Here is a 14,453-nt window from a genome sequence, read left to right as displayed (position 1 = left end):
CTCGTGTCACCATGGTTGGAGGGCAGCTCAGTGAGCCCACCCCTGGCTGCCCCGCTGGCTCCCCGTGCAGCCAGCACTCTCCTGTGCTGCTGCGGGAGCCGGCTGAGCACTTCTGGTCTGCCTGCTCCGGCGGGCAGACGCGGCCTCAGCGGTCCCGTCGGGAGTGCGGCTTCACTCCCCCGGCCTTCTCATCGTCTGGGCTAAAGGATGGGGGTCCTGGGTATCTTCGGGCGAGTGCGGCGGCACTCTCCCACCTCCGCCTGACTTCGGGGCCTGGGGTTGGGGTCCCAGCCCCACTCCATGACTTCGGGGCCCGGGATGGGGTCCTGGGCCCCCTGACATCTTCGGGGGGGGGGGGGGGGGCGGCATGACAGCGCTTTCCCGCTTCGGCAGGGGGCCAGGGTGGGCTCCTGGCACCCCGGGGGACAATTTTCACGGGGGTGCATGACGGCGCTCCCCTCATTCACATCACCGGGGGCCAGGGTGGGCTCCTGGCCCCCTGCTGGCTGCTTTGCTTCCTCCTGGGGCAGCCCCTGGGACCTGACCCACCCCGGGGGCATCTCTGAGACCAGCGGCGGAGCCCCACGTGCTTTGTCGTCGGTCTTCTTATGGAGTCAAAGGTCGCCTACCTTCCGGGGGCTATATTTCAGCCCCTGGGGGTCCGATCTGCCCCATTTTCGCGTCTTCTTGCTCCTTGTGGCATCCTCCAGCCACTGGGAGCACTCCTTCGTCCTCCGGGTTTCCAAGAGGGTGCATTCTGCAGGGCGCGGTATTCACTGGCTCCCTACGCCTCTTCTCCCTCCGCAGAGGCCTCTTCTGCGCACCGGTCTTGGGCTCTTCTGGCGCTGTTGGGAGCCTGGGGGGGGGGGGGATAGGGGGGTAGTCAGGGCTGACTTCCTTCCAACTGCCCATTGCACCAGGCTCCAGCACCTTTTGCCTCTGCAGACCACACCCCAGAAAGCGTCTCTTCCTGTGCAAGTACTTTACAAAAGTTGAGTAGAGGGCTGGCAGGAAGTCTCTGGGAGTCCTATCAAACAGCGACGCCTCACTTCCCTGCCCCCTCCCTCCTTGTCCAGCCTCTGGGTTGTTCAAAATGGAGTCGTCCAGTGTCTCTGGCCACAATGCCTCTGAAACCAAACTCCTTCCTCCTCCTTGCCTTCTTGTAGTACAGCTTGATGCCTGGCACCCAGCGACAGCAGTTGATGGATTGGCTTATAGCTTCACCTATCTTTTCCCCTTGGAGGGAAGATCTTCGCTCTGGCAAGAAAGGTTATTAATCTAACCTTCCATGGCCAGACCCCAGCCAGGGACTCAGATGACATTTCTGGAATACCCAAAAGCAGTACAAATATGACTTTGGACTCTGCAGAATACTCATTTTCACATCTGCTACACTGGACATTAGTGCGTGTCTGGAATCTGTAGGCTTTTTGGAAGTCATTTTAACCATGTGCCCCACATCCCCATAGAGAAATAATGAAGTGAAAACACAATAAGCCACACTGACTTTCCCTGGCATGTTCCATCCCAGTTACAAAGCCTATTCTAGGACACCACCCAATTCTGCCTAAGCCCTGTCACACCATTCACTCTGTAGCTGCTCCTGGACTGCGCACGCTAGGAATCTCCCCTGCACAGCCCCTACGTGTGTGCTCACATGTACATCCGTGTCTGCATGTAACCAGCACGGTGTCCCATACTCCAGCTGCTGCGCAGCGGCCTAGTCCAGCCAGGGGTACACCAGCCAAATCTCCATGCAGTCTCCTCAATTATGAGGTCCCTGTGGTTGAGTCCCAGATTATGAGGCTCCCCACAGTAAAAGCTCAACAATTAGGTGCTCAATAAGCAAAATCCGGGCAGCTCAGTGTCAGAACCACCTTCTAACAGTGTACTACTTAGTTGGGTTATCATTGCCCTAATGCTATGCCCCTGAAGGGCATCCATACAGTGAGTGCTTCTTTGTAGGCTGTTCATCGTGATCTGCAACATCCCTGCGCTGATTTGTGCCTCTGATGCAGTTGGGAGTCTGTCCTCCACCAGAAATTAAGTCTTATGTCGTAAGCCATCTTAACAGCACTTTCTTTTCACAGGGAAAATTCATCCGCATCAACTTTGATGTGAACGGCTACATAGTTGGAGCGAACATTGAGACCTGTATCCTTTTTTGTTTTTTGCAAATTCAGCTGCCATCCATTATCAAATCAAGCAAAGTGGAAATATTAGTACTTGGGTTTTGATTTGTGGTAACCTGTTGCTTGTTTAGTCAAAAAGAGGTGTCGGCCATGACCTGAGTGGGAAGCAAAACAATGTTAAAACCAGCTCCATTTCCATTCTCTTTTCATTCCCTGGGGAGCTGCAGACAGAGTTCATGTCCATCGACCTTTGAAACTGGCCTCTAATGGCTCTTGCCCTGTGGAGAAATGCATAATAGGGATAAATGCCCACTCTGCCCTTTGTTGCGACAGCCTTGCACCACTAAGAACTGGATCTATTCGGCGTAGTGTGGGTGTGTACATGCCCCTTTATCTGGGTAAGAACAGTAATGACACCTCTTTCTTGCACTAAAAGCTCTCTGCACCTGTTTAAATGCAGTACGTTTGTGGACTTTGAGATCATCCCTCCAATCTGTGGTTAATCCGTCACTAGAAATGTTTGAAAAGATCTTACTATGAGCCAGATATTACCACACTGTTGGTTAATATGACTGTGCTAGCTGTCTAGTGAAGATTACTTGGAGCAGTTTCTTCAGAGAAACTAATAGATCGATGGGCATTTTTCTTCTCTGCTTCTATGGGACACTGGACATTTCCATACATGAGCATCAACAGTTGCATGTCTTTGGGTAGAGAGTGGAGCTAATTGCCTCCAGCCCCTGTGAAAACCTGCTTGATGCAGGGTGTTAAGAACCAGTTTAGAGATGAGACTTTTCTAAACTAAAGAAGCAATGCCCTGACTGCACTGAAGTACCATGCTCCAACAGCTTCACGGACAAAGTAGTGTATCCATTTTAAGTTGGGACCTAAGTTATAACTATATTTCTGAATGTTGCTGCTGTTTTTGCAGTGCTGTTTTAAGGCTGGGTAGTAAACACTTGACCGAGGTAGTTAAATGAAAAACGCAAGAATTGTATATATGTGCCTGCATGTACGTTAAGCTTAAGTTGTGGGTGCTTCGTTCGTTGTGAAGTAGTTCTGTTTGAAATGTGCCCTTTCTCCAGGGTCTCCCATTTTTCCAGTGCTAAACCCTATTTTTGCTGGCTTGAGCACTGTCCCTGCTAACCGGTGATAGTGTTCTCCCTCTTTCAACATGGTGCAACTAGTATTCTCCTGATTTGCTTATTTAACTTGCAGATGAGTCCTTGGTGTATACAAAGGGGTACAGAGGGCTTCTAACTTAAATGTCACGTCAACTGCAGCACCCATTGTCATACACTAGTGACAATGGTGACCAGAGTAGATTTTAGTGTTGGATGTCAGTTTTCCAGAAAGAAACTGATGTCAGTGCATAGGTGTGGTGCCCATATAGGCCCACGCACAAAACTTCTGACTGACTTTAATGTAGCACTGCCGGTGGCCTTCTTCTGGTATGCATATTTCTCAGCCTATCTGCTCATCTTTTGAATATTTCCCCAGCTCCATTCTGCAGTCAGAGCTTTCTACCAAATATGTATAGTCAAGTTGGCTTTCAACTTACCTGTAGTCCCTAACATAGTAACCGCAGTGTACCCTGGGCCTATAAGTTAAGTGTCACCCGTCAGCTACTGCACTCTGACACCCACTGGAGTGACCATGCAGACACAACTGCTGTGACCATGCAGACACAACTGTAGGCCTGCCATCAGTAGCTTGGCTGTACAGGTTAAAAATTGCAAATTATTACTGTCAAACGAACCCCTTTTGAAAGACCTAAAACCCTCCCATTAAACCTTTAGAAGTCTGCCTTCTTGCCCAAAAGTGTGGTGTTTGGTATTTTAGAGTCATGAAATGTTTAATGTGCAACATATCCTTACAGTGAAAAGTCCCAAAGGCTTTTTCACTTTAGCAGGATTAACTGCTCCTTAATGGATTGGGACACCATGTTAAGTTTAATAAATATCTCAATCTGTGAAACTGCTACGGAAATATTTCAAAGACTTTAATAGTTAACAAACTAATTTAGTGGTAAATTCAACTCGTCTATTACAGAAAAGATAATTTAGAACAGTTACCTTTTTCCAGCCTAAAGCGTTTAAGCCTTTCAGTGCCTTCCAACTGTTGCCTCATGGCTCTCCTGTGGTGGGATATAACTGCTTGCAGATGCAAATAATAGACTCACCTTAATGGGCAGAGATGACCGATCTGAATCCGATAGAATATGCAGGTGAGACTGGGAGTATTCTCTTTGCCAAAATTGTAAAGTCCTGATTGGATGTCATATCCTGCCTGCTCTTTGAGGTAGCTGTGGGCACAGTTACTACATGAAACTAGATCTAGGTGTTACATGGGGTAAAATAAAATCTTATATCTTATCTATATAAGAACGTATGATTTACATGAGGTAGGACACTAGGATTGCCATAGTACAATCCCCACATGCACCCAGCCCTTAGATCTAAAGTTTAGTTGGCCGAAGTCTTTGGCACTCTTGAAAAGTTGGTAGAGTTGGCCCTGAAAAAGCTTAACCCTATTGGTTGGAGTTTTCCCAGAGGCCATTCTCACCCACTAGCCTGTGCTAGACCTAAATGTGGCACATGCAGATATCAGCTTCAGGACACTCTTGGACCTGTGGAGGATTAGAAGAGGAATGAACCTGCGACCGAAGAGGCTAAAAGACGGGACCTGCTTTTTCACTTATACAAAGTGAACTACAAGGGTCATAAGGGTGACCTCATTTTAAAGTTACAGGTAACACAGCAAGCTACAGAGGGCCTTTTTCCTGCAATTGCACAACTGACTAATGGCGGCTGAACCTGGACTGGAGACTCCTATCAAAGGGAAAGGGGGTGGGGGGGCGGGGGGGGGGGGTCAGGGTCAGATTAACCATAAGAAACCTCCCCCGAGGAATCACAAAGTGCCTTATTGGTGGACGAACATTCCCCCTTTACTTTTTAAACTAATTTTTAGTACTGTCCGTTTTCCCTTTTTTAACTTATCACAAGTAATCGTCCCTAGGCTGCTATAGATATTTTTAACTGCTTTTATTGCTGCTGGTTTTTTGTAATGGTTTGTTCGAGGCATATGGGCTGCAGATGGTACATTTATGAATAGATCGCCATCTGGTGTTGGGCTCGGATGATTGCACTTGTTGTTCTTCTGGAGAAGTCTTTGTCGTCATCGATGACTCCTCCTCTAGGTGTTATTGCGCATCGGCTCCATCCTTAGATTGTTTTTTTTCCGCCATCGGGTTCGGATGAGGATCGAAGCGCTCCGGATCGACTTCGATAAAGAAAGTTATATTCGGCGCGTAACCCTTTCCAATTCGACGGTATTGGTTATCGAACGCAAGTACACTTCCATCTCGACGCGTTTCGAAGAACGACGACTACGAGAAGACCAGCTCGACGTAGTCCAGCCCGGAGTCCATAGAAAGGACTCCATTCAAAAAATGACCAACGTGTGGTGATAAGTTCCCACACAAGGACCTACACGACGTGTGCAACTTCTGCTTGTCCCCTGAACACGAATCCAGGGACTGAGGCATGTGCAGCATTTTCATTAAAATCGACGATTAGAAACCGTCGAGCCCGAAGACACTAGGTATCGAGAATGCAGTCACAAGCAATCCCGGAGCTGTTCGAGGACCAGGACCCAGAAGAGGGCGACGAGGCGGGGTCAGAAGTGGACGAGTCCGACGTCGAGGAAATCGATGTCCAACAAACCGTGAGTGACGACGTCCCTTTACCAAAGAACAGACCCCGCACGGTGTCGACCCCGCCCTCGAGCCCGGTCAGACAACCGAAAAAAGTTTCCGACACCCCGCCTTCGGGCCCGGCAACGAAACCAAAACACTCGGTCTCCCATCATGGTGGTTCCGATAAACGACCCACCCAGACATCGACACCGAAGCTCCATAATCAAGGAAAGCTCTAAGTCGAAACAGTCAATGTTGACACCGAAACACGCTTCGACGTCAGACACCCTTGACACCGAAGACACCCTTGACACCGAAGACACCCTTGACACCGAAGACACCCTTGACACCGAAGACACCCTTGACACCGAAGACACCCTTGACACCGAAGACACCCTTGACACCGAAGACACCCTTGACACCGAAGACACCCTTGACACCGAAGACACCCTTGACACCGAAGACACCCTTGACACCGAAGACACCCTTGACACCGAAGACACCCTTGACACCGAAGACACCCTTGACACCGAAGACACCCTTGACACCGAAGACACCCTTGACACCGAAGACACCCTTGACACCGAAGACACCCTTGACACCGAAGACACCCTTGACACCGAAGACACCCTTGACACCGAAGACACCCTTGACACCGAAGACACCCTTGACACCGAAGACACCCTTGACACCGAAGACACCCTTGACACCGGATCCGAATAAAATCTCGGTGCCGAAAAAACAAATGGACAGTCAAAAGAAAAAAACACCTTTCGGACCCGAAAACTGCAGTACCGACACAGGAATATAAAACCGATCCTAAACAAAAGACTGTTTATTGATCCACAAACTGGCAAGGTAGTCACAGAACTACCCAAAAAGAGGAAAAATGAACAATCTGACGACAAAACTCCTCCGAAGAGAACAATGGGGACAAATACAACTCCTCCCCCTTCTCCACATCCTAGAGACACACCCTCTTCTCCTATTCCTCACAATAGGCCAACTATTCCTCCCACACGACCATCTACACCTACAACAGATGTAGAAAGTGACACAGGAGAGGGAGAACATCCTGGGGATGATGAAGACACAATCCCAGAGGAGGCAGACCCATGGGAACAGTACAATGTAGGGTCAGATAACGATAACGACCCTGAATTGTATCCGTCAACCTTCACCTCCTGATGATAATACTGGGTTTGCGCAACTCATTAATAGAGCAGCAAAATACCACAAGGTAGAACTACATGCAGAACCTCAAATAGAGGATTTCCTATTAGAAACACTACCTGCTGCACAAAGAACATCAGGAACACTACCAATGCTTAAGGGCCTTCTCAATCACACATCAGAGATATTCAAAGACCCGGTGAGGGCTAGGGTACTGAACCCAAGAATTGATAAAAAATATAGGGCAGCTCCAAAAGACCCCAATATTCATCAAGGGACAAATTCCTCTAGACTCACTAGTGGTCACAAACGCTCGTAAGAGCAAACTCTTCATCTACAGGAGAAGCTCCACCTCCTGACAGAGTCTAAGCTAATAGATGCCTCTGGCAAGAGTAGCATCTCAAGCGGCAAACAGCTGGCGCATAGCTAATACACAAGCACTACTTGCAAGGTATGACAGAGCGCATTATGATGAGTTAGAAAAACTCATCACACATCTCCCTAAAGAACATCAAAAGAGGGCAGATCAACTCATACAGGAAGGGAAGTTAATTACTAAAACTTCAATCAAGTGCGCCCTAGACGCGGCAGACACTGCAGCAAGATCCATAAACACAAGCATCATGTTAAGGAGATATGCATGGCTCAGGGTTCAAACAAGAGGTGCAAACTTCATTACTGAACCAACCTTTTGATGAGAACATTTTTCGGCACAGGGACAGATGAGGCCTTAGAAAAGATGAAAAAGGATACGGAAACGGCTAAATCAATGGGAGCATTGCAACAGCCAAAGAGGTTCCTTTCGTAGGTCCACCTATAGAGGAGGATCCAAAAATACAGGTAGAAGCCAGCAACAAACCTCTTTTACACCGACATCACCCAGAGGTAATTCTAGAGGTAATTCTAGAGGTAATTCTAGAGGTAATTCTAGAGGTAATTCTAGAGGTAATTCTAGAGGTAATTCTAGAGGTAATTCTAGAGGTAATTCTAGAGGTAATTCTAGAGGTAATTCTAGAGGTAATTCTAGAGGTAATTCTAGAGGTAACCGCAAGGGTAGAGGACGCGGAAACAACCGCAACTCTCCAACCCCAAAGCAGTGACTTCATACAGCTCCCCCCAGACCATATAACACCGGTCAGGGAATGCCTATCACAGTTCCTACCTGTCTGGGAAAACATCACATCAGACAGGTGGGTGAGACAAATTATCCAACATGGTTATTGCCTGGAACTCACATCTACCCCACCAAACATCCCCCCCAAACAGCGTCCTATGAAACAAGATCACTTAACACTGTTAAAACAAGAAGTACTATCTCTGCTACAAAAGCATGCCATAGAGAAGGTTCCAAAGCAACAAGGAACAGGAGTATACTCCCTATACTTCCTAATTCCCAAAAAGGATGGGTCTCTAAGGCCAATACTAGACCGAAGACCTCTCAACGCATACATAAATTCGGAACATTTCCACATGGTCACGCTCCAAGTACTTCCTTTACTGAAGAAAGGGGACTTTCTTTCTACACTGGATCTAAAAGACGCTTACTTTCATATCCCGATTCACAAAGCCCACAGAAAATATCTAAGGTTTATGGTAGAAGGACAACATTATCAGTTCAAAGTCCTTCCGTTTGGTGTCACGACGGCGCCAAGGGTGTTCACAAAATGCCTAGCAGTGGTTGCAGCCCACCTAAGAAGACCACAAATACATGTCTTCCCATACTTGGACGACTGGCTAATAAAGGCCAAGTCACAAGAAGAATGTCTTCAGAACACACAGAAGACAATTCACATGCTGCACCAACTAGGGTTCACTGTGAACTACAGTCACACCTGCAACCAAGCAAGGTTCAACAATATTTAGGGGCTACTATAGACACAGTAAAAGCCAAAGTATACCCCAATCCAGTCAGGATCCAGACAATGCTTACAATCATTCAAAAATTTCAGCCACAACACTCATTAACAGCAAGAGTGTTCATGCAGCTATTGGGGATGTCATCCTGCATACTGCTAATACCTTATGCCAAACTACAAATGCGTCCGCTACAAGAATGTTTAGCGACACAGTGGAATCGGGCTCAAGGACAGATTACAGATCTGGTGTTGGTAGACCGCACACACCGCTCTCTGAAGTGGTGGAACACAACAAACCTTGCCAAGGGGCGGTCGTTCCTAGAACCAATTCCACAGGTGACAATAACAGCGGACGCATCGCTCACGGGATGGGGAGCGCATATGGAGAAATATACAGTACAAGGAAGATGGAGTGTGCAGGAAAGAAGGCTGCACATCAATCATCTAGAACTACTAGCAGTGTTTCTAGCATTGAAAGCCTTTCAAATGCATGTTACCAACAAAGCAGTCCTGATCAGAACAGACAACATGACAGCAATGTATTATATTCAAACAGGGGGACGCACTCTCTCCAACTATCCAGACTAGCGCAGGAAATTTGGAGATGGGCCATTCCTCAAAACATCTATCTGTTGGCAGAACACCTACCAGGAGTTCAAAACCAGATAGCAGACATCTTAAGCAGACAGTCGGAACAAATACACGAATGGGAACTGCACCAACAAATACTGCAACCATTCTTCCAAAGATGGGGACAACCAGAGATAGACCTCTTTGCCACTCATCAGAACGCAAAATGCCAAAGCTTTGCGTCCAGGTACCCACACCACCTGTCGCAGGGCAATGTGTTATGGATAAATTGGTCCAACAAATTTGCATACGCTTCCCCCTCTCCCACTAATCCCATTAGTGGTCAGAAAGCTGCAACAACACTCAATGACCATGATACTAGTAGCACCCACGTGGGCACGACAACCGTGGTTCACCACGCTCTTGCAACTCTCACAAGTGCCACACCAAAAGCTAAGAATTCTACCCATGCACCTTGCACAGAACCATGGAGAAATAATGCACCCAGATCCCACACAACTGAACCTAGCGATCTGGCTCCTGAAATCCTAGAATTTGGGTACTTGGATCTACCCCCAAATTGCATGGAGATAATTAAGCAAGCGCGACGTCCCACCACCAGAGCATGCTACGCAGCTAAGTGGAAGAGGTTTGCTATATACTGTACCACTAATATCAACCCTCTGGACGTATCAACAAAGGAGATTATTTGCTACTTACTACGCTTACAGCAATGTAATCTCGCGTATACATCTATCAGAGTACATCTAGCAGCTATAGCAGCGTACCTACAAAACAGGCAGCACATATCCCTGTTTAGAGTGCCAACGATAAAAGCCTTCATGGAAGGCCTTAAGAGTCATTCCACCAAGATTACCACCTTCCCCGGTCTGGAACCTCAACGTAGTACTCACCAGACTAATGGGACCACCTTTCGAACCTATGCATAGGTGCGAAATACAATTCCTTACATGGAAGGTGGCTTTCCTTATAGCCATTACCTCACTCAGGAGAGTAAGTGAATTACAGGCACTGACAATACAAGAACCATTCCTACAATTACATCAGAATAAAGTGGTTCTTAGAACAAACCCAAAGTTCTTGCCTAAAGTAATTTCAGCATTTCACATCAATCAACCGGTGGAACTACCAGTCTTTTTCCCAAAGCCACAGACGGTAGCAGAAAGGGCCCTACATACACTAGATGTCAAAAGGGCCATTTTGTACTACATAGAAAGGACACAAAATTTCAGGAAAACGAAACCACTATTTGTAGCATTTCCCCAACACATAAGGGCAATCCTATCTCTAAAGCAGGCATCGCTAGATGGATTGTAAGATGTATACAAATATGTTACATAAAAGCAAAGAGAACATTAACTGTTCCTCCTAGAGCTCATTCTACACGTAAGCTAGGAGCATCTATGGCATTCTTAGGAAACATTCCCCTAGATGACATATGTAGAGCAGCAACTTGGTCTACACCACATACCTTTACAAAGCACTACTGTGTTGATGTGCAGGCTACACAACAAGCCAGAGTGGGCCAAGCTGTATTAAAAACTCTATTTCAAACAGTTGCGACAGACACGGGTGACCACCGCTAGGGAGGTAACTGCTGTATAATCTATTCATAAATGTACCATCTGCAGCCCATATGCCTCGAACGGAATATGCTACTTACCAGTATGCATCTGTTCTTGGCATAGAGGGCTGCAGAGTGGTACATGCTCTCCCTGCCTCCCCGGAAACCAGTGTGTCCCAACTATCTTATTTAGATACACTTACATGGGCATATCTTTATGTATTATACTACACTACTCCATCTAACCCTACCATGGCAAAACAATCTAAGAATGGAGCCGATGCCCATGCGCACTAACACCTAGAGGAGAAGTCATCGATGACGACAAAGAATTCTCCAGAAGAAAAACAAGTGCAATCATCCGAGCCCAACACCAGATGGCGATCTATTCATAAATGTACCACTCTGCAGCTCTCTATGGCAAGAACAGATGCATACTGGTAAGTAGCATATTCCTTATTAACTGTACAAGTATTACTTACTGGAGACTCCATCGGCCTCTGCCTCTAAGCTCCTCCCCTGAGGTTTTTAGAATTACACTGCTGCTGTGTATTGGAACCTAAAATACTAAAGTCGGGACAAATCTTTGACCAGGACGTATGGGTTAGCGTATCCGACCCACGCTCCATGGTCCCTATCACATGCTGCTATATAATCAAGGCATAGTGACTCCGGAAATGATTTTTGCTGGAGAACCGAATCGTTAATTCCCTCAAAGGGTTTCCTGAGCTTGTCTCACAGGAGGGACGTTGCACAAAATGGCAGAGGGCTAGAACCTGCCCACACGAAGATACAGGAAAGACCACAAAAGACAAAACCATTCCGAACCCAACTGTTAGATGGCGGAATGATTCACAGCATGTGAATCCAGAAAAGCTGCAAAACTACTCCTTCCTGTAAATAGCCATTTTGTATTTGGCTTGGCATTCTTTTTTTGGAAAACCAATAAGTAGTGGTGAAGTTAGACCTCATTTAATTGGTGTAGGAACATCGTTTCACTAGCCATGCCAACATGGGGATGCGCACTGTAGAGACTCTACCTTCCTGATTGAAGCTACCAGGTGTAGTAGTAGTGCTGGAACAAACTGTCCTGTTACTCCCCCACAAAGTTTGGTTGGAAGTGATTATGGGGTGGATGCGGGGGGTTCTGTTACGAGAGGTTCTCGTCTGTCCTGTTGGCTCAATTTCACCTCCATAGACCAGTAGAAAGTGGGAGATGGAATGTAAAGTGGCTAGATTCCCTTACTCATGCTTCAGTAGCCTTTGGAAGAGGAGGAATAGAGCAGATACTCAACCCTGTCATGATTTTTACTTCATGATTTTTACTTCATAGTATGTGCTATTCTTAACTTGTTGTACAGATCTGCTGGAGAAGTCTCGTGCCATTCGCCAGGCCAAGGACGAGCGCGCATTTCATGTTTTCTACTATATGATGTCTGGTGCCGGAGAGCATCTAAAGAGTAAGTGGCATGTGCAGTGGGATGGCAGTTTCCTGCTTTTGAGTGACCTAGTCCTAGAGGTGCTATTGGAGTCTTTTCTAGTCTGCATTTACACTGGAGCTGTTAAGCAAGTGAATCAGGTTAACTGCCACATTATCTTGCATGGTTCTGATTGATCAGAGAGCCCTTAGGTGACCTGCACGGTCAAGGGACCCAAGGAGAAGGAAGTGCAGTGACTTGTGAAATATTGGTTTTAGGACATGGATTATAGAGAACTAAAAGCGCATTAGTTTCATATAATAGGCCTACAAATGTCGTTCAACTCAGAAGGAAAGAAGCTTTTCTCCTTAAGGGGAGCTGCATTTAAGTTGTTATAGTCAGCTGCCTCCAACTCCTCTCACTTTAATTTGTTACTTAAGGCATAAGCATTTACTTTTCTCAGACTTGTGTTAACCCGTCTAACAAGTCTCACTCTTTTCTCTACCTGTGTAGCCGACCTGCTTTTGGAAGATTACAATAAGTACCGTTTCCTTTCCAATGGGCATGTGACCATCCCTGGCCAGACGGACAAGGAACTTTTCCAGGAGACATTGGAGGCCATGCGCATCATGAGTATTCCAGATGATGAGCAGCTCGGTAAGTCTTCATGGGAAACCATGCATGTCTGTCATCTGTTCCGCTAGGACATACCCTCTGCTATTTAATTTCACAATAGAAATATCATTTTGCAGTTCATGTAAATCACCCTTACAGTGCTGAGCACCTGGGAAAGTTTGTCCATGGCTTAGTATTAAAAAAAAATAACGTTTTGGCTTTAACTTGAAATGCTACTGTTGGTCTTTGTATGCAGAGGTGCTTCCTGAATTACCTAACCTATTGAGGAGCTACCTTTATCCCTTGACCTAGGAATGGTGTTTTTTTCCTTTTGTGCTGAGGGGTTTTCTTTGGTGCTGGTTTCTAGTCCCAGTGTAGTACATTGCTGTTTATCTGGTTTTATCACTAACCATTTGCCTATTCTTCTGTCTGCCAGGCATGTTGAAGGTGGTGTCTGGAGTCTTGCAGCTTGGAAATATTGTCTTCAAGAAGGAACGAAACACAGACCAGGCCTCCATGCCTGACAACACAGGTAATGTCTGAATGCATCTTTGTTGTTCAGGCATGCTGATGAGATTTCTGGGGGTGGTATATATAATGTATAATATATTAAAGCATGTAACTATAAGAAAGATAACCAGGTGGAGATTTGTGGTTACATTTGAGGAATGGCACCACTGGGTTGCCCAGGAGAGGGTTTGAATATAGGGATCATATCGGTCAGCTATAGTAGTCTCCCAACATCCCCCTTATCAATATTAGTTTTAATCTCCACTAATGCTTCCAGCCCCAGTTTGATTCAACCTGACTTGGTGCACATTTCCCATTGAAGCTTGAGTGTACTCACTTTCTTTTTTCCTTGATTACAGCTGCCCAAAAGGTGTCCCATCTTCTGGGGATCAATGTAAACGATTTTACTCGTGGCATTCTCATGCCGCGTATCAAAGTTGGAAGGGACTATGTGCAGAAAGCCCAAACTAAGGAGCAGGTAAGGGACGTCTGGTTATGCAGTTTTGGGTGTATGGGGGGAGATTGGTTAGAAGCTGGAGATGTGATAGTACTGTATAGTCTGCTAATTTAATTTCTTGTAACTAGTATTCAAGGGATGCGTTACTGGGTCGATTAGTCTGACTTTTTTTTCTTTCACTCAGGCTGATTTTGCAATTGAAGCACTTGCTAAAGCCACCTATGAACGCCTCTTCCGGTGGCTGGTGATGCGTATCAACAAGGCGCTAGATAAAACCAAAAGACAAGGGGCTTCTTTCATTGGGATCCTTGATATTGCAGGCTTTGAGATCTTTGAGGTAAGTGATGTCTGTATTTAAACATCCCTACACTCTAGAGCAGTTTCACGAAGTCTGCAGAGCGCACAGGTATGCATGCCTAACCTGCTTTCTCTCCCTGGCA

General features: G+C 46.5%; 1 protein-coding gene across 5 annotated transcripts in view; it reads left to right on the top strand.

Moving 5' to 3' along the window:
- Positions 1 to 14,453, top strand: part of MYH9 (myosin heavy chain 9) — a 238,712-nt gene that overhangs the window by 131,074 nt on the left and 93,185 nt on the right. For all 5 annotated transcript variants that reach the window (XM_078640470.1, XM_078640476.1, XM_078640479.1 and 2 more), the window contains exons 7-12: positions 2,091 to 2,154; positions 12,375 to 12,473; positions 12,945 to 13,088; positions 13,483 to 13,578; positions 13,916 to 14,034; positions 14,198 to 14,350. In XM_078640470.1, coding sequence (XP_078496596.1) covers positions 2,091 to 2,154; positions 12,375 to 12,473; positions 12,945 to 13,088; positions 13,483 to 13,578; positions 13,916 to 14,034; positions 14,198 to 14,350 — 675 coding nt within the window. The remainder of the gene's footprint in view (positions 1 to 2,090; positions 2,155 to 12,374; positions 12,474 to 12,944; positions 13,089 to 13,482; positions 13,579 to 13,915; positions 14,035 to 14,197; positions 14,351 to 14,453) is intronic.

Source organism: Lissotriton helveticus, chromosome 1_1, assembly GCF_964261635.1.
Source record: "Lissotriton helveticus chromosome 1_1, aLisHel1.1, whole genome shotgun sequence".
In the NCBI taxonomy this organism is placed as follows: Eukaryota; Metazoa; Chordata; class Amphibia; order Caudata; family Salamandridae; genus Lissotriton; species Lissotriton helveticus.
This window is presented reverse-complemented; position numbering and strand designations above follow the sequence as displayed.